The sequence below is a fragment of the Sorex araneus genome, chromosome 3 (assembly GCF_027595985.1).
Source record: "Sorex araneus isolate mSorAra2 chromosome 3, mSorAra2.pri, whole genome shotgun sequence".
Taxonomy (NCBI): Eukaryota; Metazoa; Chordata; class Mammalia; order Eulipotyphla; family Soricidae; genus Sorex; species Sorex araneus.
The window spans coordinates 40,230,295-40,256,438 of NC_073304.1; the positions used below are offsets into that span (position 1 = coordinate 40,230,295).

At 38.5% G+C, this 26,144-nt stretch overlaps 2 protein-coding genes across 3 annotated transcripts in view; one reads left to right on the forward strand and one right to left on the reverse strand.

The window, feature by feature from the left end:
- Positions 1–26,144, forward strand: part of RTN1 (reticulon 1) — a 243,925-nt gene that overhangs the window by 90,794 nt on the left and 126,987 nt on the right. The gene's annotated exons all lie outside the window — the stretch shown is intronic.
- Positions 18,415–18,756, reverse strand: LOC101557723 (60S ribosomal protein L36a-like). Its single transcript, XM_012933605.2, has one exon. The coding sequence runs from the start codon at positions 18,742–18,744 to the stop codon at positions 18,415–18,417; it is 330 nt and encodes a 109-aa protein (XP_012789059.1). The 5' UTR covers positions 18,745–18,756.

A 26,144-nucleotide genomic window follows, 5' to 3' on the forward strand; every position in this document is an offset into this window, starting at 1 on the left:
TAATCAACATTTGGCAGAAATATACAGGAAAAGGTGATAAAATAGGTTAAAAATCTCCCAAAGTATAAGAAGCCATGTTAATCTATACCTTATTTTCAGTAGTAAAATGCCAAAAGATATTATTTAAGTAATGTTTAAGTTCATGTCAAGTTTGATGCCTCTTTTGGAATTTGACAAAATGATAATCAGGAGTACCTGGAAAAATTAATCTGTAAGACTATCCAGAAGGTTATGGGGTGGTAGAGCAATAATTAGCCAAGAGAGGAATATAAAATTTGAAACTCTAAAATTATAAAAATAGTTAAATAGCTGAAAAGAGAATAGATCAGTGGAAAAGAATTAACATTTTAGAAGGATACTTATTTATATAACCATTTCCAATTTAAAAATGGGTATTTAAAATTGATAGAAGAAAATGGATGATTTTGTTGAAAGAACAAATCATTTAAAAATAGAGAAGTTGACAGATAAAATGAACAGGAATTTTAGGTAAAGTAAATATAAAGAGCAATGGAACATAAAAATTAATACTATGTATCCTTCAGAATTAAAGAAAAGCCAAGTAAAATGAGGTCTTTTTTTTTTGTACTTGATGGCAATACTTTCAGTGGTGTTCAGAGATGGCCAGGATGAGCAGAATTAGAACTTTGGCTGTTGGTAGAGATGCAAGCCAGTGCCTTATTTTTAAAGAAAATATCGAGCAATATTTCACAGCAGAATAAATATGCTCCTACTTTTAATTTAGTAGCCCCATTGCTGAATATATATCCTCTGGATACATTTGCAAAACAATATGAATTTTCATACAAAAATTAGCACTGAAAGTGCAATTATTAAATACTGAGAAAAATTAAATGTCCACTGATTGGAGTCAGGATAAAGAGTACAATAGAATACTTCTGATTTGTGAGAGGGTCATCATTGGACACTTGGGAAGACTCTGAGAGTTCTTCTGAGCTCTGAAAGTTCATTTAGTGGAAAATAGAAATAGGCAAGAAGGATCACAAGTAACAAAATGCCTTTGTAAAATTGACAAATGTTTCATCATGAGTGTAGGAATAATAAAAGGCTATTATGATTGATTTAGGCAAATAAAGACATATAAGAATTTCCCAAGGGACACATACAAATGTATAGTGTTTGGCTATCGGAAGGGAGGGAAGCCCTTTTTTTCCCAAATCATGCCATTTGTCTGTTTGTATTTGCAACCATGTGCACATATGATGAGTATATTACATAGTTTACATGGGACCCCTGACACCTTCCCCTTATTCTCTTTCTGTTAGATGAGTACATATTTGCCATGTTCATGGACTTTTCTTAACGGCTGACTTCCTATGCAGGTAAAATTGTATTGAAGAAAGGTAGAGCTCAAGCTTGTGCTTCTGTATTTAATGTTAATCATTTATAATGTTCTCTGGGTACAGTTTTGCTGAAAAATTCCTGTAGTTAAGTTCCTGCTTATGGAAACCCATGAGATAATTCCATTTTCAAACACTTTTAACAGAAATATTCTACCACTTGGGACAAGGTGGATGAACATAGACGATATTATGCTAAGGAGAGTAAATCAATCAAGGAGGAACAATCACTACATAAGTCTTCTTAGAAAAAGTATAGAATTATTGTTACTGGTGGTTGCAGGTGTGTGAATTATGGGGAGTCTTTCAAGAGGAATAAAGTTTACAGTGCTTGTACAGCAGGTAGGGTGTTTTTCTTGTATGCTGTTGACCTAGGTTGAATCCCTGGAATCCCATATGATTCCTGCCAAGGGCAATTCCTGAGCGCAGAACCAGGAGCAAGCCCTGAACACCACCAGGTGTGACACAATCTGCGACCCTCCCCAAAATGTGACATTTCTATCAGATGAGTCTCTTCCAAAGATCTGCTCTATAATATAGTGCCTACACTTTATGACAAGGCATTGTGGACATGATGTTTGTTCTGAGTGTAGCACTCATGCTGAGTGTTCTCCCCACCCCAACACCCACTCTCAAAAACTTTGGGAGGTGACTGATATGTTTACTAATTGGATAGTGGTGATGGTAATATTAGTGTATACAATTTCTAAACTGATCAAATTTTATGCATTGATTATGTACATTTCTACACTAATTATGCATTAATAAAATTTGTGGGGCGTAGACTGAAGATTACAGAGATATATTTACTTAACCAGGCCCCACAGGGTTGAAACCCTGGTTTGACTGAGGCCAGCAGAACCTTCTCCTCTAGCACACTACTTTTCACTTTTCCAGAAATTAGCTCAACTCTGGGATAGGTCAAATAGGTCCCTGAAACATGGAAAATCACTATTATGACTTCTTTTTTTTTTTATTAACTAAAGAGATGTGATTCTGTTTCCAAATAGTGATTGAAATGTATTTTAAGAAATGCAAGTGCTTTTATAAGCCAAGGACCATCTGAACTTAATGTTCATTTTTTTTTTAAATAATGCATTAGAATTTGAGTTCCATAAGTACTTTTCTGTCTCCTGACTGCTTTACCCAAATACTTTCTGATTGTTCAATTTTGTGGTTGTCAGGACTATTTTTGGTACTTAAAAAGATGTGTTTTGGGCATTACTCATTCTGCTTCAGTTTAGGTAAGTCAGTTATGACATGATGACTCTTACATCCAAACAGGCCCAGGCAAGTCACTGTTTTTCTCCCACAGATGACTCTGTTGATAAGGCAGCAAAGGTGAAATAATTGCCTAGAAGTTTATGTTAATGATGGGGTTTTAATCTATGACTTCATCAGATTCTTCATACGGAAAATTAAAGAAAAGTTTTCCGTAGGTTATAAATTTTGCCCTTCTTCTCTCTTACTCCTTCTGTATTCTAGATTTTATCCTTTATTGTTACTCTTCTCTTTCTTGCAATCCAGAAGTTGATCTGACCTCTAGTCATAACAAGGACCTGCTGTATGCCACTTGTCAGTCATGCATTATTGTGGGTGCTCTATGTTTAGTAATGCTCCTCTACATAGAAGAAAAATAGAGAAACGCAGGCCTACATTTCTGCTACTAGTAATCCTGATTGTAATTGCCTTTCATGGAACACTGAGAGATAGTTATATCTGCTTTCTTTTACAGACACAGGTAAAAAGTTGTACCCAAAGACATGGGAACAGTCACTGGATTTCAAACCTAAGCCTGTCTGTAAATCTTTTTTTTTTAAATTAATTTATTTATTTTTAATTCGTGAATCACCCTGAGGGCACATTTACAGATTTATACACTTTTGTGCTTATGCTTCCCTCATACATGAAAAGTTTCATGCTGAGTGAAATGAGTCAGAAAGAGAGAGACAGACATAGAAAGACTGCACTCATCTAGGATATATAGAATAACAGAGTGGGAGACTAACACCCAAGAATTGTAGAAATAAGTACCAGGAGGTTGACTCCATGGTTTGGAGGCTGGCCTCACATTCTGGGGAAAGGGCAACTCAGAGAAGGGATCACCAACTATAATGTAGTCGAAGGCCATATGGGGGAAGGGAGTTGCGGGCTGAATGAGGGCTAGAGACTGAGCACAGCGGCCACTCAACACCTTTATTGCAAACCACAACAGCTAATTAGAGAGAGAGAACAGAAGGGAATGCCCTGCCACAGTGGCAGGGTGGGGTGGGGGGAGATGGGATCGGGGAGGGTGGGAGGGATGCTGGGTTTACTGGTGGTGGAGAATGGGCACTGGTGAAGGGATGGGTTGCCTGTCTGCAAATCTTTTATTGTTTCTCTGAACTCCTATTCTAAGTAGGGATCCACTGGACCATCTTAGGTAAATAGGTGATTTTAAGTGATTGATATATATGTGTGTATATATACACATCACAGAAACTGGTCCAAATACATATACACACATACATGATCTATATGTGTGTATATATGTGTGTGTGTTAAACAAAAACTGGTCCCGTTTTCTACTCTACTACCTGAGGTTCTCATTGGTCCATTGACTCTGGTGGACTGTTGTTGGGATTACCATCTTCTACCCACTGCGTAGACAGGCAAAGAGCTTCTTTCTACACTTCCTGTTTATAAACTAAAGGAAAAATTTTCTGAGTCTTTGTGGTCAATAAGAGAAAGCAGAACGAAGAGTTTTGGATGAAAGGAATGGGTATGGTCATCTGTTAGCTATCCCTGAGATATATTATCTCCTAAAAGAAACCATTGAAGAGTTTCAGCTTTGGAAACCAAATCAAACAATACCATATTGCCTTCCTGGATAAGTGGGATGGAAAAGTGTCATGCATCAGGAAGAAGCAGGGAATGTAAGTTTAGATGACACTAGTTCAAATCTCTACTATACTACTTGAACTGTATTACTGTGGGCATCTTAACTTTTTCATGCTCAGCTTACTAATCTCTATAATAAAGATAACAATTAGAGCATAGAGTGTGTGAGGGGAATGTGGAAAAACTACAAATTATTCCACATTCCTTCAAATAAAAATATTTGTCATTTGATATGAAAGCCAGATTAATTCTAGCAGAAATGTTAATTTACTTAAATAAGTTTCCAAACAGATGGGAGAGAAACAAATGTACTTAGGTAGAGACAAAGCACCAGATGACAGAATTTATCTTGGCACTCAGATGTATTTTACTTTTGTTATCCTTTTTTCATATGGGTTTTGTAATGTTCTTATACCATCAGAAACTAAAACTAACTTACATAATGCAAAACACTTCTAAGAAGAAATATAAAATAAAAGTTGCAAAGGATCCAATTAAGATTAAAAAAAAGTTTGAGCAGTGACAAATTTTTACTAATTAAGCTAACATTAATGATTTTAAGACACATTCTTTTGCAAATGGAAATGGTATCCAAGTCTATTCCAGCATCAGGATTGGTAAAAATTCACCCATTTTGAGCATGTTTCATCACATTTACAGTTAGAAGATACAGAATCCTATTTTTTGAAGAATTTTTTTCAGGACTCATCAAGTGAGGAAAATTTTGCCATAAGTTTTACATTTTTATGTGATCTAGAAAACAGGTCAAACTGAAACCAAAAGTGACAACTAGAAATATATTTAAATTTATCAATAAGTGCAGGAAATTTTCTGTTTTGTTTTGGGGGGACGGAGAGAGGTACATTTGAAAATGTGCTCAGGAGACCATCATGTGGTGCTGGGGATTGAGCCAGGATTGGTTGTGTGCAAGGCAGATGCCATATCTCCTGTATAGTCTCTCAGGCCCAAGACTTTCTGTTTTTAGGAAGGAGACCTTTACAAAGTTTAGCATCATGTTTACCATTTAACAATGAGAGGTGTTTCATACTTAATCTTTGTCCTGTTTTCCTTGACACATGTGCTCTAGCACTTACAGAATCGAGAGTATTAGTTACGTACTACTTCGTCACTAAACTCCTTCAGCAAATATGAATTTACAAATAGCATGCATTTTTTTTCTTCTAATGACAAAGTAATAACATGCTTAACAGTATGAATTTTCATGTGAAAAATGCTGCTGGTTGCTTTTCTAAAAGACTGTATACCAAACTGTACTCTCAAAGCATACTCTAGCAGTACATATCTTCCTCTCCAAAAGACAAAAGAAAAAAAAACCAAGAAATTAATAATATGCAGATTTGATGATATGTTGTAAACTAAAATGTAGTTATAGATACCATAATCAAAGTTCAAAATAGTAATAATGGAGACTTTTGAAAATATGTTTTAAAATCAATAGAGAAATAAAACAACAATAACCAATAAAAGAATATTTAAAGGTAGATGACCTAGTATAAAATGAACAAAGGACATAAAGAGTCAGGGCACAAAGGAAGAAATGACCTAGTTAGGAAGCACTTCTAAATATTTATATCATTTTTTAGATACCAGGAATATGCAATTCAAACCATAAAAATTGGAGGGAGACATCAGTTTGTAAAATGATAAGATTAAATGTTGTTACCAATTTTTTTAAATTTGTCTCTATCATTCTAATTATTGGAACTTAACCTTTATATGCATTTTGCTAGTGGGGGGAGGAAAAGGCTCCTTCCCATTTTTGTCCCTTCCTTGTGTGCTTTTCAAAGCAGAACTCTCTCAACACCCTTGGTGCTTTGCTCCAGTGGTGACACATGTGAGTGGGCATTATTGTCCCTGCTGTAAGAAGTTCTTCACTTTGCTTCAGGGGGAAATAGAAGGTTTGGGCTCCCTGTTTTCATTGCATCTGTGATCTGGAACCCGGAGGCAGTTCCTTCCCTGCTCTCAATAAGAAATTCCAGAGCAGATCGGAGCAGAACAGAGCTTAATCTCTGCTAATATCAGAACATTGTGGGGGAGGAATCATGTCCGTCATCACAGAGCTTTGACCACCTCCCCTACCTTCATCTCTGTCTCAGTCATCTCACCCTCCAGCCTTATCAAAATTCTCGTGATATTACGCCCTAGTGCATGCAGTCTCCTGGGAAATGTAATTCAGACTGCACCACCACTGCTTCTCCTATGCTCTTTCTTGCCTGTATTTTTCGTCTCTGCTCCCCACCACCTCACCCAGAATTTTGGTAGGCATACTTTACTTTTCTTATTGCAAATCGAGTGGAGATGTTGGTATTGATTTCCCAAAAGCACATGTTTATCTGTAAACGTGTGGGGAGGTAATCCACTAAGGCAACAAGAAGTAAGTCTGTTAAAATTTAACTTAACTGCTCTATGTTCTTCCACAACTTCACCAGCCCCTCCCTGTCTTGCCTTATCTGTACCATCAAAGTGACAGAATTTTCCTTAAGCTGCTCATGTGGAGAGCAAATGAGTTGATAGATACAAAGTTTGAGAAATGCGTAGCACAACACAGGGCCTCAGCAGTAATCAGGGTCACTGTAGCCACCAAAGACCCATCCCTCACACAACCTGTATGATAGACTTGGCTCTGACCATTTCCATCACCCCTTTGTGGGCAATAATCAAACATTCTCTTTAGGTGGAAGGGGAAGTGCATGGCTGAGTCAGGAAAGAGCAAAACTATGCCAAGCACGTAACTGCTGTAGTTTGGCAACCTTATATAGCAACTACTTGGAAAAGGTAGTGATGAGCTGGGTTCTTTCTCTTTAATTAAAGTTTTTTTTTTATTTAAGTTTTATTGAATCACCATGTGGAGGGTTACAAAGTTCTCAGGATTATGTCAGTTATACAATACTCAAACACCCTTCCCTTCACTAGTGCCCATATTCCATCACCAACAACCCCAGTATACCTCCCGCCCACTCCCACCCCCCCAGTCCCCGCCCTTGTAGGTGATAAGTTTCACTTCGTTTATGCTTTATCTTGATTACATTCCATGTTTCAACACATAACTCACTATTGTTGCTGGGATTTCCCTCCAAAAAGAAAAAGACAGTCCTACTGCCAAGGAAGCATTTGATAGTTCTCCATTGCTGAGAATGTAGAGATATTAAGTCCCGCTGTTTGTTACATAACTTTTCTTTTTTCCCCCCTCGTCCCGCGCCACCGAGTTCATACCTGTTTAGTAATCGCCACGCTGCCTGACAAAGGGAAAAAAAATGAAAAAGATGGTTATTTCCCGTCATCAGCTGGTGTGGGGCTCTGGCTTAGTTGATAGTTTAGTAGAATGTCTGCAAGCAGTTTCTGGAACCAAAAGTAGTGCGCTGGTATTGGCTCTGGCTCGAGATTCCACCAGCATCCCGCTGTTCCATGTACATAATTTTTTCCCTTATATCCCATTCCCACGCCACTAGGTCTGTGTTTGCTTAATAGACATCATACTATGGTTAACGCCACGCCGAGTTTCTTCCTGAGAAAGAAGGATATTTGGCTTAGTTCAGTCTAGAGAGATGGCTACCACTTTGATTGCCTTCAATATTTCAGCAAAAGACTTACTATTCTTGTTAGGATTTCCCCCCAAAGTCTGACCCATTAAAAAGGAACCATTTCATATTGCTGATGATTACATGACATTAGGTCATCTAATGTCTAAGGTTTTGGGTTTCTATATAAAGTCCAGGGAAAGTACAGCCAGAAATAACATCACTACAACTTTTTACCCTTTTATGGTGCTCATAAGATGGAGAAACCTAGAGAGAGCTGGCTCGGAGTCTCCATTTTGTGCTCAAAAAGCGGTGCAACCTGTGCTGTGCTCAGGAGGAAGGGGTTGAGAGAGAGGTTAAAAAAATTGAGGAATACCTGGCTTTCACTGTCGCAGCCCGGCGTAAGGTCTCAGTTCCCATCTGGAATTATTTCAGTGGGCTGCTGGAGTCCAAGGGCAATCTTTTGGGCTCTTCTAACATGCTCGAGCGGCAGCCACGCCAAAAGGGCTTTAATTAAAGTTTTTAAAAAAGATAGAGCTATACAGATTTAAGTTGTGCTCCATTTGAAGTCAAAATGTGAAGACTAGAGGTATAGTGAAGGGGTGAGGAACTTGCTTTGTATGTGACTGACCCTAATTTAATCCCAGTCACTGCATATGGTCCCCCAGGCACTGCTCAGAGTCAACCCCGAGCACCACTTGGTGTGATCCAAACACGCTACCCACCAAAAAAATAGAATTAAGATGTATAGATTATACATGAAATTCACCACTAACAGTTTGATTCTGTCCTTCACCAAGTAATCGACCCTTATACTCAACTGACACCTTCTGATTTTATAGTCTGCTACTGGTTTTATAGTCTAATGGATTTTTTTTTGTTTTTTTTGGGGGGGTTCACAATTGTTTTCTTTATATAGATAATATATATTTTGCTATAATAAGGCAGCTATAAATCACACCCTTGACCTGGAAAATAAAACATTATAGTCTCTTAGAAAATTATCATCACATATTATTTAACCTTACCCATTGGTTAGACTTTTCCTCTTTATTGGTTCTGAATAATTAATTTATATGAGAGCTGGAATAAAAGGCTGCCTTAACTTCATTTCTTGTAACTGTGTGCCGTGAGATTCTCTTGATGCTTTAAGATGATTCTAGTTCTGTTAACTTAGGAGAAAAATTATACTATCTAAATTGATAGAGGGTTTTCTTTTTAAGGGGAGCTCCCAAGAAGTGCTCAGAAGGTCCCCAGGTCACTCCTGGTGATTCTCAATCGAACTGGCCAGATGATTCAATGCTAGGGCATGAGGATGAGGCTCTGCTCAGGCTCTGTAGTGCTAGTGACCACTTGGGCGACCTTGGGGTGGCTCATGGGTCACTAGGGCCATACATGGCAGCTCTGGGAGGAGAGGGTATGCATTGATGGAGACTGACCCAGGGTTTTCAACCCTTGCCCCTCAGTTCTCTCCACTTATTTAATCTTTTCAACTGTTATTCTTGCTCCCAGCTGCTTTTCATTGTTTGAGAAGAGCTCCAAACCAGAAGATTAGAACCAGAGGGTATAATTTCTCCTTTCTGAACATAGACTTTGTTAAATATTTTTTTTGGAGGCTTATCTTCCAGAAACAATAACTGTAGAATCTACCATTCATGAGTCTTCTTTCATCACATCTTCACAGAAAAGGCATTTTCAGTTATTTCAGATGCAATTATTTAATTTGTAAAAGTAATTATTATCAAAGAAACATTTTTGTAATTTTGATCACTACATATAAGGAACTCAATATATAGGCAAAGTAAATTTCAAATAAAAGTCACTTTAGAAATGCTTATAATTTGTAAACGTTTTAGTGGCAAATGCTAATAAGATAAATGGTGGAAAGTGTATATTAAAATGATCCATAGTTATTTGGAAGGAAAGCGAATAATGACTAGAGTAGAATATCTTTTGACAGCTGGTGTGAACCATGTCTGGACATGGGCCAGATTTGAAAGGACATTGAGTTTAATAGAAATGCAGAATTTTACCCCGATTATAACTAAGCAAAGCATCTACATACATAGGAACAGCAATTAGAACAGCACAGTGACATAAGTATAAATAACCATGACTGAAATATTTCAGATTTTCATTTCTAACAAACAAGATATCAGCGTCTATAATGAAGTTCAATAAAAAGAAAGATAATGGTCCAAGGGTTCTCTTCTTCTCTTTACTCTGGTCTGTTCAGAACCAGTGGAATGAGGTGACTGAATGTGAAACATTAAGCTCTGAATGAGTGAGTCTGGGTTCTGATTCCTCAGTCTCCCTACCCCACATCCTGTCCATGTGACCTTGGCCCACACTTCTACTTTATCTACATAATGGAGGTAAGACATGAGTTCCACCAGGTTGTCAGGAGACTAAATGAGATGGTAGGAAAAAAAGTTGCTTCCTGAGGTCTCATTGTGATGATGTAATTGTCATCGATATTATTTTATAGGAATAATGCCACTTTGTTGTAATATTCATGAGGAAATGATCAACTCTTGTTCAGAGGCACTGTGTAGAGTTCATATATCATTCTCCTTAAATCTGCAAGTGGTGTTTCCTGGTACTCTCATCTTCCCCCACATTCAAAGATGCCAGGGGTGGGGAGGAAGGGAGTATATTGGTGTGAATGTAAGTGTAGATGTGACTGAGCCCTGTCTCGGCAAGTTCCAGGGTTGGGTCGCACTTTGGACCCTGAGCTGTATGGGGGTAAGGGGGCTTTGGGCCCCTGGTGACTTTAAACTGAAGTAATGAGAGAATGAATACACATTACTATACAGCATGAGAAGTGTTTTGGGTCTTTATTTAAAAGTTTAGTGCTTATTTTTGAACCAGAAATATACAATAAGAACTTCTCTCTTGTTTATATCAATCAGCCTCTGTTCAGAGTGGTTTTCCATCGTTTTGTTTAAACATACTCTTTCCAAGAACCTATTCCTGATGTTAAGCAAGGGCTTACTGAATATTAACCAGTGTGTCCTCCATGTGGGCTACCTTGACCAGAGTAGCATCAGTAAGGGTATGATGGAGAGAAAAAGAGGAGGAATCAGAATCTGAAAGGTTTCCACTCTACTTCTAAGACAAAATGTCTTATCCTTTAAGATACTTTTTAAGCAGGAAGTGACGTAATAAGTATTTGTGGCATGAATGATTTTGCACTGCCTTCCTGAAGGATTTGGGCTGGAGCAATAGCACAGTGGGTAGGGTATTTGCCTTGCACACGGGCGACCCAGGTTCAATTCCCCGCATCTCATATGGTCCCCTGAGCACCACCAGGAGTGCAGAACCAGGAGTAACCCCTGTGCATCGCTGGGTGTGACCCAAAAAGCAAAAAAAAAAAGGATTAAGTACTATAAAAATGAGCTTATGTTGTGATGATAAATAAGCTTACTTATGCTTTATTGGTGAGAAGCAATGAGAAGAGACAAAAGGTAATAGTGCTTCCCTGGGAGGAAGAGGGAGAGTTGGAGAAAACCCAGTGAAGTGAGAGAGATCAGAGTGCACTGGAGTTTGGCTCTATCTTCTAGTTTCTTGATTCATTGAAAATGGCTGTGTCCCTCTTTCCTTCCAGTTTGACAGCCCCCCAATGTGAATGGCTTTCGAATGGCTGGTACCACTAGGCAAGCCTTGCTTCATTGCTTTTCTTCCCCCAGAGCTTTCACCTGGTCTTTTGTGAAAGCTTAAAATTATTTTGGAGAAAGAAAAAAAATCCAAGATGATAAGTTTAGTTAATATTGGCCTTAGGTTCTTTCATTTATTTGAATTTCTTAACTTTTATGATTATGTCTCTGCACTAAGAAGGTTTGATTTTAGTGGAAGCATTGTCTTCCAGACTTCAGGGCAGAATCCAGCACTCCCTCTGCACCCTGCAAGGCTCCTCATTTGCAGTGGGAATCACAGTGTGTTCTGAGCAGCCTCCCACCAGCCTGGGAGCAACTTGAGGACAAGGCTCATGTCATTTCATCTTTTATTCCTTGTACTAAAGCAGTGCCTGGCTCAAGAGTAGTGCATGAAGGACCCAGGCCAGCGTGTGCAAGAAATACCAACCAGCAGAGTGTTATCTACACATCGTTCTTTCAGTTCCTAATATAAATTAACTATATGAGGAAAGCTCAATATTTCTGGGTTTTGATTTCTTTCCCTGCCGTTTACTAGTGATGTAATCCTTGCTAAATCATTTAACGTCCTTGCCATAATGTGTTCCTCTGAGATTGTCTTGTGGAAGTTGGAGGAGAAAGGAAGGCATTAAGGTTATGAACAATACTCAGGAAAGTAGCAATACAAAAATGATTTAAATAAATATGCACAGAGCTGGACCTCTAAATGGGATCAGGCTAATTCTCAGAATCATGCAACAGCTTGGTAAGAATGTTCCAAAACATCATGAAAATGCCTCCCACAGGGACATAACAAGAGGAGAATATGAGTTTTCTCATTGCTAGGAAGTGTTTTCCATTCTCTACAATATAGAATAAAATGTTGTATTATTCCAGTTTCTCGATCTATGACTGCAATGTGGGTTTGGTTCCTTGGTTATTCAGCCTTCCCTGACTGCAGCCTCCTTATTTCCTCATTAGCATTCAGGACTCTACCTAAACATCTTAAGTTGAGGTTTCCCACATTTGTTTCTTAGCCCTTTGGCAACTTCACTTACATGTTCCCTGTGTAATTTAAATTCAGTGGTTTCCATGTGCACTTTATTTTCTATCTTCCAGACCTCCTTCTGTTGTGGTTTGTGGGAAAGATTTTTTGTTCCCTTTAACTCTATTAGTGATGCCTAAAACTTGAGGCTTGTCCCAGATTTCTCTCTCACCGTCAGCTATCACACTCATTCAGCATCAAATTGTATTGATTTCTCTTGCTTCAGTTTCTTCTTTTTCTATTTCCTTTCATCCCCATTGTAATTGCCTTTGTTTCGGTCTTTATTAGTGGTATCCTGGATTTTTCAGTGCTGTACCCTCGATTCTAATCTTTCTAATCTTCCAGTTTCCAAACTCATCTGTCCTTTCTCTATCATTCTTCACTTCCAGAGAGACTTTTTTGAAATAAGATCAGATTTCTCTTTCTTAAGGTCTGCTGATGACTCTTCGTTGTGATAACATACTGTCCAAGGACTTTTATTGCAGTGGAGCCCTCCCCATCCTGGCCCTGCTTTCTCACTGCAGCCATCTTTATTGCTTACGTCACTGCACCTCACATCAGTTTGCTGTGCCTCAGAGGTCTCAGTTCTCATGCTTTGTCCCCAGGAATTACTCCACTCTGATGCCTTTAGTACCGGCCTGCTTGGTAAGCACTTGCCAGTATTTCAGGGTTGGCTGCTCTTCCAATAGATCTTCCCACTCTCTTCTGCAGGTCTCTGCATATGTTGCCCGAACATACAGTCTGCCTAGTATGTGGTGCATGAAACATTCTAGCTGTGTCATGCTTTGATTTTATTTGTTGATTGAAACTTTCTTTTCAGGTACACCAGAAGCTCCTGGAAGAATTGTGACATTGATTATTCTATCTGGCTGTCTGTCACAAAGCAAAGCATGCCAACAACACTCAGTAAATACTGGATGAATGCATAAATTGTGTGGTCCGAGGTACTATCACTTACTGTGATTTGGAAAGTCCTATGCAGAAAACTGTGCTTTTTTTAAAAAAATGAGTCACCATGAATTATGAAGTTACGAAGTTGTTCTTGATTGAGTTTCAGGTGTTCAGTGGTGCAACACAGTCCAATATCCACGTTTCCCTTTGGCCCTTCAACCTGCCTCCATGAAAGGCATTTTTTTCCTTTTAGGCACTATGGTTTACCTATACTGTTACTGATAGAATATCATGTATATTGTTTTACTTTCTTTTACCATCTAGTCCTTGTCCAGAGTGACCACTTCCTTCTATCATTGTATAGTGGTCCCTTTCCTGACCTATTCCCCTCCCCATACAGTGACAAGCTTTCAGCTAAGGACCAGCTCTCCTGCTCTTCATTTTTATTGCCTTTGGGCATTGGTTATTATCCTACTACATTTTTTATATCCTGCATATGAGTGAGATCATTCTGTGTCTAACCCTGCCCCTCTGACTCATTTCACCCAGCATGATACTCTCTAGATTCATCCATGTATCAATAAATTACATGACTTCACCCTTTATTACAGCTGAGAGGTATTCCATTGTGTGTATGTGTGTACCATAGCTTATTTATCCATACATTTGGTCTTGGACACTTGAGTTGTGTCCAGATTTTAAATATTGTGAATAGTGCTGCATTGAACATAGGAATGCAGATGTGTTTTTTGCGTTGTATGTTTGGCCCCTTGAAGTATTTCTTGAAGTGACAGGAGGAGGGTTGGGTTACATGGAAGCTCAATTTCTAGGTTTTTGAGGAATGTCCATATTGTCTTCCAGAAAGGTTGGACCAGTCAACGTTTTTCCCATATCTACACCAATGCTATTTGTTATGGTTCTTTTTGATGAGTGCCTGTTGCTCTTGAGTGAGGCACTAATTAATCTCATTGATGTTTTTATTTCCATTTCCCCAATGATTAGCGTTATAGAGCATTTTTTCATATGTGTTTTGGCCATTTTCTTTTTTTGCTTTTTGGGTCACACCTGGCGATGCACAGGGATTATTCCTGGTTAATGCACTCAGGAATTACTTTTGGCGGTGCTTGGGGGACCATATGGGATGCTGCAAATTGAACCCCAGTCGGCTGAGTGCAAGGCAAACTGCTGTGCTATAACTCCAGCCCAGGACATTTTCTTCTTTGAGGAAGCTTCTACTCATTTCTTCTCCCTACTTTTTGATAGTTTGGGGTGTTTTTTAATGATAAAATTTTATCAGTGCTTTACGTATCTTGGATATTAACCCCTTATCAGTGAGAGGTAGGAAAATAATTTCTCCCACTCTGTGATCTGTCTTTGTATTGTGGTTATCATTTCTTTTGAGATCAAAAGCTTCTTAGTTTAACATAGTCCCATTTGTTTAACTTTGCTTCTACTTGCTTGGCCAGTGGCATTTCATCTTTAAAGATGCCTCTAGCTTCAAAGTCATGGAAAATTCTGCATATGTTTTTCTCCATTTACCCTATGGATTCAGGTCTGATATTGAGCTCTTTAATTCATTTTGATCTGACTTTTGTGAATTGCATTAGGAAGAGGTCTGAATTCATTTTATTGTATGTGGCAGGCCAGCTTTCCCAACACTGCTTATTGAAGAGGTTTTCCTTGCCCATTTTATTTTATTATTATTTTTGCTTTCTTATCAAAAAATAACTGATGATAGGATCTATCTCTGAATTTTTAATTCTATTCCATGAGTTCCAGGATTTTTTATGTTTCTCTGAAAAAAATGTCATGGGTATTCTTATAGGGACTACATTGAATCTATACTATGCTTTGGGGAATATTACCACCTTGACTATTTAATAGTCCCAGTCTATGAGCAGGGGATGTGTTTCCTGTCCTCTTTAATTACTTTAAGTAGTGTTTTATGGTTTTCTTTGTATAGATTTTTCACTCTTTAGTTAAGCTGATTTCTAGCTACTTTATTTTCTGAGGCAAAATTGTGAATGGGATCTTTATTTTAAAATCTCTTCTATTTTGTCATTTGCATATAAAAAAGCTGTGGACTTTTTCATGTTAATTTTGTAGTAACAGTGCTTGTATAAGTTTAAAATATCTATAGCACAGAATTTTCTAAGAATTAAAAGTAGCTATTCATTAATTTAGAACATAGCTTAAAATACCTGATTAGCAAAAACATTGTGATTTTGGAACATACAGATTAAAGGGACTAAAAGAAAATAATCACAAAAGAAATATAAAATGCCAACCATGGTCAATGCTTTAACAAGAGATTCTATCTAAACCTCCAGAGATCTGGGGGTGATGCAGCCAACGCCTGACCATGCAGGTTCCATACTCTACTTATCCCCTATATTTGCCATCTGGGACTGTTAGGAAAAACTGGACTGGTTTATTTGTGATAAAATGGTGAGTGCAGCCTGTACTGAGACCAAGGGTATTGAGATGGACAGAGCAGTCAGGGCTGCCTTTCTGGAGGAAGTGATGTGTGAGCAGAGATTGGAAGAATGAGGTGGAGCTATTATGTGAAGAGAAAGAAGCATATTTTGCACCCAGTGAACATCAGAGCTTAGCACATCCAAAGAATTAAAAGAAAGCCAGTGTGCCCAGGTCAGCAAGAGCAAAGGTCGAATATAGATCAAGAAAGAGCCACAAAACCAGGAAGAGCCTGTATTGACAGACCTCCTTTGATTCATAAAAAGACATAAAAGCTTTCCTTCCCTTTTGACTTCTATGGAAATTAGAAAAGCGTCAAGGAAAAAGATCATTGTTTTCTTGAAAATGTAATGTCAATCTTATTAGAACCTATAAGTTCCCCACAAAAGGGTAGACATGTCTTTGGTCCTAAGAATACTCCCTTGCAAAAAGCAAATAACTGGAACTCAAAGTCCAACATTAAAAATCCCTTTGGTTGGGGACCAGAATGTTAGTATATCAGGTAGGACACTTGCCTTTCATGTAGCTGACCTGGATTCAATCCCCGAGACTCTGTATGTTCCCACCCTGTGCACACCAGGAATGATCTAAGCACAGAGCAGTAAGCCTTGAGCATTGCCAGGTATGGCACCCAAACAAAATAAACAACTCCACACCACCACCACCAAAATAGAAAACAAACGAAACAAATGGCCCTCCAGTTGGACTGAAGATGCCATCATCAGTTTCCGTTTTATTCCAGAAAAAGTTTGTTTAGAAGGAGTGCTTCGAGGTTAAAGGCAAAATGAAAGAACTAGCAGTAGATTCCATTCATATAGAAGGACATCTAGATAACAAGGGTGTCAGTAAAACACTGTCCCAGAGCTTGTTTTTGTTGGGGACAGTCTTTTTGTTTGTTTTATTTGGGGCTATCCTAGCTCTGTTCAGGGATTACTCCTGGGTCTTAGCTTAGGGATCATTCCTGACACGGCTTGGGGGACCATATGTGGGTATCAGAGATTGATCCTGTTTAGCCCCGTACAAGGCAAACACCTTATTTGCTGTACTATCTCTCTGGCCTCCTTTGGGGGACTGTTTTTTTCTCTTCCTTTGTTTCTTTCTACTCCACATATGGGTGAGATCATTTGGTGATCATTTTTCTCCTTATGACTCCACTTAGCATTATAGCTCCAACTCCAGTCTGATTTCAATGAACTGTATAATTTCATCTTTTCTCATGGCTGAGTAATATTCCATTGTATATGATACCAAAACTTCTTTATCCCCCACTTATCTGTAGTTGGGAACAAAAGTTGTTCCCAGACTCCAGCTGAATTTGAGCTAATACAGTTTATTAATAGTAAACATCAGTTGAAAAAGACACAGATCCTGTGATGATAAAAAGGCTTCTTAATCATCCTCTGAAAAGAACATCTCAACTAGGTCCTACCAAAGCTTCACACTGGATGAAGGAAAGGAGGTGTGTGCAGCTTCAAAAGAGGTCAGGGTACTAAGTCAGTGATGCTTAGCACTGAGGGATCACTCGGGATGGTAGATGTGTGCTGAAAGTAGACTAAAGACCAAACATGATGGCTTATCAATATCTGTATTGCAAATCATGGTGCCCAAAAGTAGGAAGGAAGGTGCCTGCCACAGAGGCAGGGGGTGGAATGGGGTGGGAATGGTGGGAGGGGTACTGGGTACATTGGTGGTGGAAAATGCGCACTGTTGGAGGGATGGGTATTCGATCATTGTATGACTGAAACTCAATCATGTAAGCTTTGTAACTATCTAACCATTATTAAAAATTAATAAATAAAAAATAAAAAGAGGGTCAGAGAAACTGACATATCTGAACTATTAACCCTACCCAGTATTGGAAAACTCAGCCTATTCTCTTTGACAGAAGCATATGAGACAGAGACGGGAGAAAAGATCCCATCCAAACACAAAAAGATAGAGGAAATTTGTTTCTGGGTGGCATAAGAAACAAGGAGGGAAAAGAAAAATGGCTCAGCAACTGATATTTTTCACATGTGTTCTCAAAAGTATGTGTGCTTCACAATGTAAGAGACTTTTAATGCATAATTAGGAAAAAAGTGAAAGAAATATGAATCTTACTGAATCAGAAATTTCATTTAAATTTTTTATTCTTGTGCATTGCTCACATTGAATGACCTGCTACCCTCAACTGAAAAGTTTTGACTTCTGATCTTGAGATGAATAGTTCAGACTTCAAATGTTTTTTAATTCTTTATTTTAGTTATTGGAGACAATCTGCTGTTCTGTGAATGAAGGAACTTTTTATTTTTTTTGTTTGGAGTTGGTTTTTGAGCCATGCTCAGTAATGCTCAGGATTTACTCCTGACTCTGCACTCAAGAATCACTCCTGGCAGTGCTTGGAGGACCATATGGGATGCCAAGTATCGAACCTACCTTTGACTGCTGCGTGAAAAGCAAGTGCCCTACATGCTATGCTGTCTGACCCCCTTTTTTTTCTTTTTTCATCAAGCAAATTTCTTCTTAGGGAGTTTATTCATGATACTACTTAATTTCTGTCTTAAAAACTGATTGTTCCGCCAATTTAACACAACCTAGGATTTCTGTCTTCACTATAAAAGATGATGCTTCAACTGGATCACTTGTCCCTTTTTATTTTTTTCGCCTCCCATTTTAAAATGCTTGCATCTCTTAATGGGAAGCATTCTCTTAGATCTGCAGTTGGGCTCAACACATTCAAGTCTCAACACAATCTTCTTTGTAGTTTTATCTTTTTTCCAGAATATTGACTTTATATGACCTCCATAACCACTCTGTTTCCTGTCATAATGCCACTTTCCCTGGACATACAGAGAATCCTTGCCCTTCTGTGTGACTTTGTGGGGCTGATGTCTGTCACATTTCTTACCAAAAGTCCAATAGATTTTTGGTATGTTAACCATGCTTGTTGGAGTGGTATCCGTGAGTTGAATGGGATTTTTTATGTTTTACGATTTTTATACAGTTTATTTTCATAAAGTAGTTCACAGTAGTTTATTACAGGTAATATTCAAACACCCACTCAACCAATGACCATCTTCCCACCACAATAAGGAGGAAGTGTGTGAAGTTTGTTGTATTTCATTCTGGGGTCATTTAAGCCTGTATATATAAGAATATAAGCAAGTATGTTAAAACGAAACACACGTGTGCTGCTTTAGGTACATCAGTGGGCTAGAGTATAAGACTCTCCAGGAAATACTGCATCGATCTCTTCTGGGAGCTTTATTTTATTGTCTCTGGATCTTGGCCATTGATGAGATTACATGGCACCAGGGGTGGTTTGTGGGTGTCATTGCCAGGATACTGGAAAACTGGGGACCTGGGTGGAGGAGGCCCAGTCCCGATCCGAGCAGGCTTGGAGATCTCAGACACAGGTCCCACATACCTGGGTTCCTCTGTCGGTTCCTTCATGGGTGAGGCTCATCTGAGTGTGTGGAGAGTGGCCTTGAGCCTGGCTGTGGCTGGGTTCTGGAGGGTTTCAGCTGCTGGGGCTCTGCTTGCGGCAGGGAGGGAAACTCAACCCACAGCCCTGTGTGGAGCCCTGGTGAAGACAGCCTGGAGTGAGGTCGGGAAATTCTACTTGAATGGGCATTTTAATGAACCATGTTACCAGTCCACAATTTTTTAAATTGCCTACTTGCAAAGTAAATAGAATAGAGGTAGAAAGTCTTCCTTTTTCACTACCTCAGCCCAGAAACAGCACGAATGATTTCTGCCCACATCTTTTTGGCAAGATCTACTCTCATGATCCCACCCAGGAAGGGAGCTGGGAGATATAGATCCTGCTTAGGCAATTACACCCTAGTGACACCTGTGTAATATGGGATCATAGCATGAATAGGTGAGTGGGCCACCATCTTTGCCATAACTTTGAAAGAGATTTCAGTCTATTTTTGCAAAAATATTTACTGAAATATTAATTTAGAAAATCAGTATGAATCATCCTTGGCTCTTGAATTAATAAAAATAAGATGATACTTTATCAGAAAGATTTTTAGGAGTGACTTCTGGTTATGAAGTTTCTCTGAGGCATCTTTGTAAACGTTTGTAAATTGGTTGTTGGTTGACTTCACCATACTAGTCACAGAGCTACACTCATTGGTAATGAGGTATTGTAACCAGATTTTTCACATGAATTGTTGTTTATTTGGGAGCAAACTTTAAGAACACACATGTAAACATTAATTATCACTTAAAATTACTTAAATCTCATTTATTTTACATATTTTCAAGGCTCTTGGAGAAATTAAAATAAGAAATTGCACTTTTATAAACTGAATTTGATTTGTGTAGAGAAAGGCTGCCAAATAGTCATATTGTGGTCTGAATTGTTTGTCTAATTACTTCAGCTCTCAATTTTGCCCATGTAGACACAACTCAAACAGCAGAGTTTGAAAGAAAGCGACCCCTCAGAGACAAAGTATAATCATCTGTACAGTATCTTAGAGATTATTTATCACTTTCATATACTTTTTAGTTTGAGTTGATTCTGCAATCTACCCAGTGGGATGTAGAATGCTTTGGGGGTAAATTTAGCAATTTTAAAAATCAACTTAGTAAGAAACTCACAGTACTTGCTATAGGACAATAAAGGGTAGTGTTACTTAATACTGCCACTTATGGGATTTAAACGTTCCCTTTGACTTCGGTGAAACTGGCAGTTCACTATAGATACTGGTTTACCATAGTGTGGATAGTTGTCTGAGACTGGCACATCTGAAATTTTACTCAGCAAACGTGTGCCTTTTTATTCCAGTCCTGTAGTAATGGAGAAACAGGAGTGACTCTCCTCTTTCTACATCAAAGAAAGAAAAAGATAGGTAAATAAAACAACAAGATCTTCAATTCTTATTTCATCACTATATTCCGTCATTTTATTATGATCTCTCTGAAAGTGACAAAAATGAAGTAGACTGAACATTTGCTCATTATCTCTTGTCCTTTTCCCTGTTTTCTTGGATAATATAATTAATGAGATCATAAAATATCAGGGAAGAAAGTGAAATATAGTAAGTTAAAAGCCAAGGTCCATTAATCATTCCCAGAAAGCTTGAGAAATAAAAATGCCTCCTTTTGACTTCATTAGCCCATTTCATTTAATCTTATACATAGAAATATGAGCTAGTAACTTAAGTGGGCAGTGGCAATGGTGCAGTGAGCAAAGACTGTACTTGATCAAGAAAGTACTTCTGACTCAATTATAGAATATTTCACTTCCATGAAATATTTAAGGTTTAATCTGTAATGATAATACTGATCATATGTAGATGAATATTGTTAATGGTTTAAAGTAGCTTCTATTTTTTTCCTTATTAGTTTATTAAAAATTAGCTTTTAGCCATGAGAAGCTACACCATAGGTATATAATCCTTTCTCATTTATTCTTGATGATGTCAGTGGACCCCACGGGTGGCTATGCGAAGCGAGGAGGAGAAAGATGGTCACTTTCTCCCCATCCGCCACTGCCACCTGGGACCCAGGGTTACTGGGTTCTTAAAAAGAACTTCAGGAGTAAGTGAAGTAAAACAGAGAAGTAAAACAGATTTTATTTGGAGAGTTTTTGAAGGAGAGGAGGGAGAGAGAGTGAATAACACGCTCCAGGGAGAAGGCGGGCTTCTCCAAGGGCAGAGAGAGCCCCTACACACATCCCAGTATTGGGGATGGAAGCGTGAAAGTATACATCTCAGGAGGGGATATGGGGGGGCAACACATATGCTCAGGCACCACATGTACTCAGCCACATCTCTGGCAGCATATTCAAGCCCTTCTTTTTGTTCAAGGTGGCCTTTATAGGGTTTTTCCAACCTGCCTCGGTTGCCTTCTACCTAGGTAAAAGTCCATTGCTAAGAAGGTTGCCAAGGGGGTTAAGGCTGGGAGTGGTGATGGTCTTCTTTGAAATTCCTTTCCTGGGCCTTTGTTTGTGCTGGGGCTTCTCTGGGAGGGAGGGGGTCCAGCCTTCTCTGGGTCTGCTGCTGGCCAGGTGAAAGTCTTATCAGGCCTAGTTCCTGTTTTCTGCAAATTTGGCTTTCACAACTTCAGGGCTATTACTTCCCAGGAAATTTACTTCTGTTGCCTGGGGAGGGGCCTACCCCACCTACCTGCTTGCCCACATCATTGGAACCACAACAATAAATAACATGATATAGTAAGTACTATCTTAAAATTTTTCTTAGACTTAATAAAATATAATTTTTATGGTAACAAGAAATAAGTGACAAGTGTTTTAACTAATATAGCTAACTAAGCATGGTATAATAGTTTATAGTTTATAATAGTTAATCAGATAGAATTTCCTTTGAGAGAGGATTCTTGCATTTACTCTTTTCTCCCTTTAATGCCCTTACCTGGCTTTATCTAAGGAAAAGGATAGGGCAGTTTAAGTCTACATTTATGAATTGCTTTAAGGAATTATATTCTTCTCAGTCCCTCAATTTGGTCAAAAATTGTAAAATTATATTATTAATTATTAAATTTACTGTGTTGTATTCATTTATAAACAACGATCTGAAATTCCTCGCTCTGAAATTTAGCTGCAATTCAGTAGCAGAGAACACAGTTTAAGCTGAGCTTAACATGAACCTCATTCAAGGTAGTGCAGTGACTGATACATTCACTGTCACTGTCATCCCGTTGCTCATCAATTTGCTCGAGTGGGCACCAGTAATGTCTCCATTGTGAGACTTGTTGTTACTGTTTTTTTTTTGGCATATCGAATACATCATAGCTTGCCAGGCTCTGCCGTGCAGGCAAGCTACTCTCAGTAGCTTGCCGGGCTCTTTGAGAGGGGCAGAGGAGTTGACCCCAGGTCGGCCATGTGCAAGGCAATCGCCCTACCCGCTGTGCTATCGCTCCAGCCCGACTGATACATTAAAGAGCTTAATTATCAGCTGTGCCACTTTCTGGAACTCACTCACAGGGATTCCAGAGATAGCCGTAGTTTGGAGAGACGTAGCCATGGGATCACCCATCTCTGAGATGTCCAGGAGAGAACTTTATTTATTAATAAGGTAGTTATTACTGATTTCCCCAAGTTTGGAGAAACCTGGAGATATTAAATGATAAAGGATAAGAGCTGTTTTAGTTCAGTTCATATTGGGTTTTTTTTTTCACAGTTTAGGAGTTCCCTGGAGCAGAAAGGGAATAAGTCAAAAGATATCTGTGGAGAGAGATAGTACAGAAAGTAAGGACTTTGCTTTGCATATGGCTGGCCCATGTTTGATCCCCGGCACCTTATATGGTCCCCAGCGCCTTCTAGGAATAATGCCTAAGTGCAGAGCTAGGGGTAATTCCTGAGCACCACTAGTGTGGCCCCACAAACTAAGACAAAATAGAAAAAGAGAGATATATACTCATGGCTCTGTATTTTGGCATCATCTTAGCTAAGGAGTCAGTCAGCAGCAAAGATTTCTTCATCATGTAGCACCTTTTTTCTAAAATTTTGGACAAGATGAAGAACCCAAACTTCCATGAAACAATTTGAAAAGGAGTATAATATTATTTTGACTTTGTATTGCTCCTTTGATAGCATTCACATGAATTTATGGAGTTCTGAAGATACCAAAGGCAGTTGAATGTGCTTATGGATTAATAAACTAAACATATAATGAACATGTTTGCAAATGAAAGTCACTGAATAATCAAAACCTATGAAGAGTAACATTCTTCTTCTATGAAGAGAAACATTCAGTTTCAAATCATCTTAGGGCCATTTATACAATTTAGCACTTGTGAAGTCAGTTACATATTTTAGAGCCAAAATTTTAATGTTCCATAGATTAAGTATGAGTTATCTGAAAATTTATTTTTAGAGATTGTTTTTAGACATACATAAATTTAGAGATGTATGACATCAGTCTCCAAATAGAAAAATAATTTTGATGCTATTTGGGCTGTTATTTTTGTTCAATTTTCATGAATAATTTTTATCTCTGCATTCTCAGAAGTAATTATAAAAGACAGTAATGATAAAAAATAATAGTATGTTCTCATTTGAAATAGAATGGGTCTTCGATGATTTAAAAGAAGAAATTCTTTTTCACTGTTACTTATTGTCTCATAAATTTAAAAGGCATGGTGAAAAATGATGTGAAGCCACACATGAATAATTCTTCAGATATGAATGTCTTATCATATCTGCAAGAAGCATAATTAGAATTGCAGAGAATCATTTTATTTACTGATAAGGATGACTGAGCATAAAGCACGTCAGTGAAGATCTTGCCATATGGATGAAGTTACCCCCTTTTTACTGTTTACTTGAAATTTATGGTGAGAATATCCACAGTGAAAAATCATCTTTATGACCTCCCACAGTAGCTACTATTAAATACTTTTTAATGAAGTATTTTTATTGCTACAGATCCAGCATTCTGTTGCTAATGGCCCTCGCACACTGCCATGTGTATGTAGCATGTGGGCGCTTAATAAATACTATTTGATGATAGAACTTAATTTAGCCATGACATTTTATGAATGCTTATGATTCACATGCCTCCACAGTGCTCACAGATGTACTAAGGTTTTCATTTTGTAAAAGTTCAGGAGCCAACTTGGCACCTTAAAAGCAAAGCCTGCTCTGCTTCACATGGTTCAGACTGAAGGATTTACCAGCAGTTCTGGCACACCCATTCTACCCATCTGGTATAAAGTCTACTGAAGACCCTGGTAAAGATGTGTAGTTTTCACAGACTCCACTGCTCCATCTGGCTCCTTCTTCTTTTGTGGACATTTTGCAATCATGGGACCAAAATATCAGTTGGGAAAATAGAGTGTCAATTGGGTCTTCACAAATACATCACAGCCTTTAGAACTGACTCTGACACTTGAATGTTGGATGAATACAAAAAAGGAATACAGGAAAGAAATCAGGAATGAAAGTTCATGTTATTGGTACGTGCCAGGTGGTATCAATGGTTCTTTTCTTGTTTGTGTATGTTTTTTGTTTTTCCAGTACCAGGGATCAAAACCAGGGTCTTGGGTATGTTAGGTTGGTACTCTACCACTGGGCCACATCTTGGCTCTATCACACAATAGTTAACAAAATATTTAAGAGTGGGAAGCTGTCTGGGAAATAAACCTGGTTTCTAGGTATGTCTTTTCCTTTTTCCTTCCCATTGTTTTTCATTGTTCTTATAGTAGTTGCAAAGGTAGGTTGTGGTGCTTGCATACTTTCTAGTTACTGTGCTCACCAGGGATTTCCTACTTTTTTTTTGCAGTGCTCACCAGGACTGCGCACTTATTTGTATGCATGGACACACTTGGTAGTGGTGCTCTGGAGATAGAACACTTTTGTTGTAGTACCAGGACCACAAACTTCAGTGCCTACTGGATTGAACTTAACATATGGTGTTGTACTGGGGATTGAACTCACTGCCTCATTACTGCAAAGCAGACACTACCCATGAGCCGCATCTCTCAGCCCCAAAGCAAGAAACTTTTATTTTTTTAAATACCTATAGCTGATCTTTGGTAGCTTGCCGGGCTCTCCAAAAGGGACGGAGGCTTTTGGGGTGGCCCCTAATTACCCTTACAGGTGCTCCCAGTCTACCAAATGCAAACCTATAACAAAAAATTATAAAATTTGACTATACTCAATCCAAATATATTTTTTAGCTTACTTCCCTTCCCTTTGCCACTACAGATCTTATGGATTGAGATCTTGCTGGTGACTATCTCTCCTTAATACTACTACCACAGTTTGAAATGGTTATACTTCTCCATCTTTAACTCCCTTCCAATGGGAACTATGATATGAATTCCCATCAAACGCATATTTTCCAGGCTTAGCAAGCTACCGAGGGTATCCTACCGAGAGTATCCTGCAGAGCCTGGCAAGCTCCCCATGTGTATTTGATATGCCCAAAACAGTAACAATAATGGGCCTCATTCCCCTGACCCTAAAAGAGCCCCCAATACAGCAGCATTGGGAAGGACAAGTAAGGAGAGGCTGATAAAAGTATGCGACAAGGATGAATGGAGATGTTACTGAAGCCCGCTCAAGCAAATCGATGATCAACGGGGGCAACAGGTGACGACAGATAATAGCTGATCTTACGACTAGTAATTCATGGTTGAACAATCTGAATCATGGATTTCTAGTTTTTGTACATATAGACATATAGCCACATACATACACACATGGAGCTTGACTATAGCATTGAGCTTTTAACTAATTAATTCTGCGAAAGAACCATAGAAATGGTAGAGTTCTGGAAGTTCTGATGTGTCCTTTATGCAAACATCTATTTCCAGAGCCCAGTCATCTACATAAAAGGAAATGATTAATTATTGAAATCCTAAC

What these genes read in the sequence shown, in the direction of transcription:
- LOC101557723 (XM_012933605.2), bottom strand. Translation starts at nt 18,744, where the DNA reads ATGGTTAACATACCAAAAATCTATTGGACTTTTGGTAAGAAATGTGAC.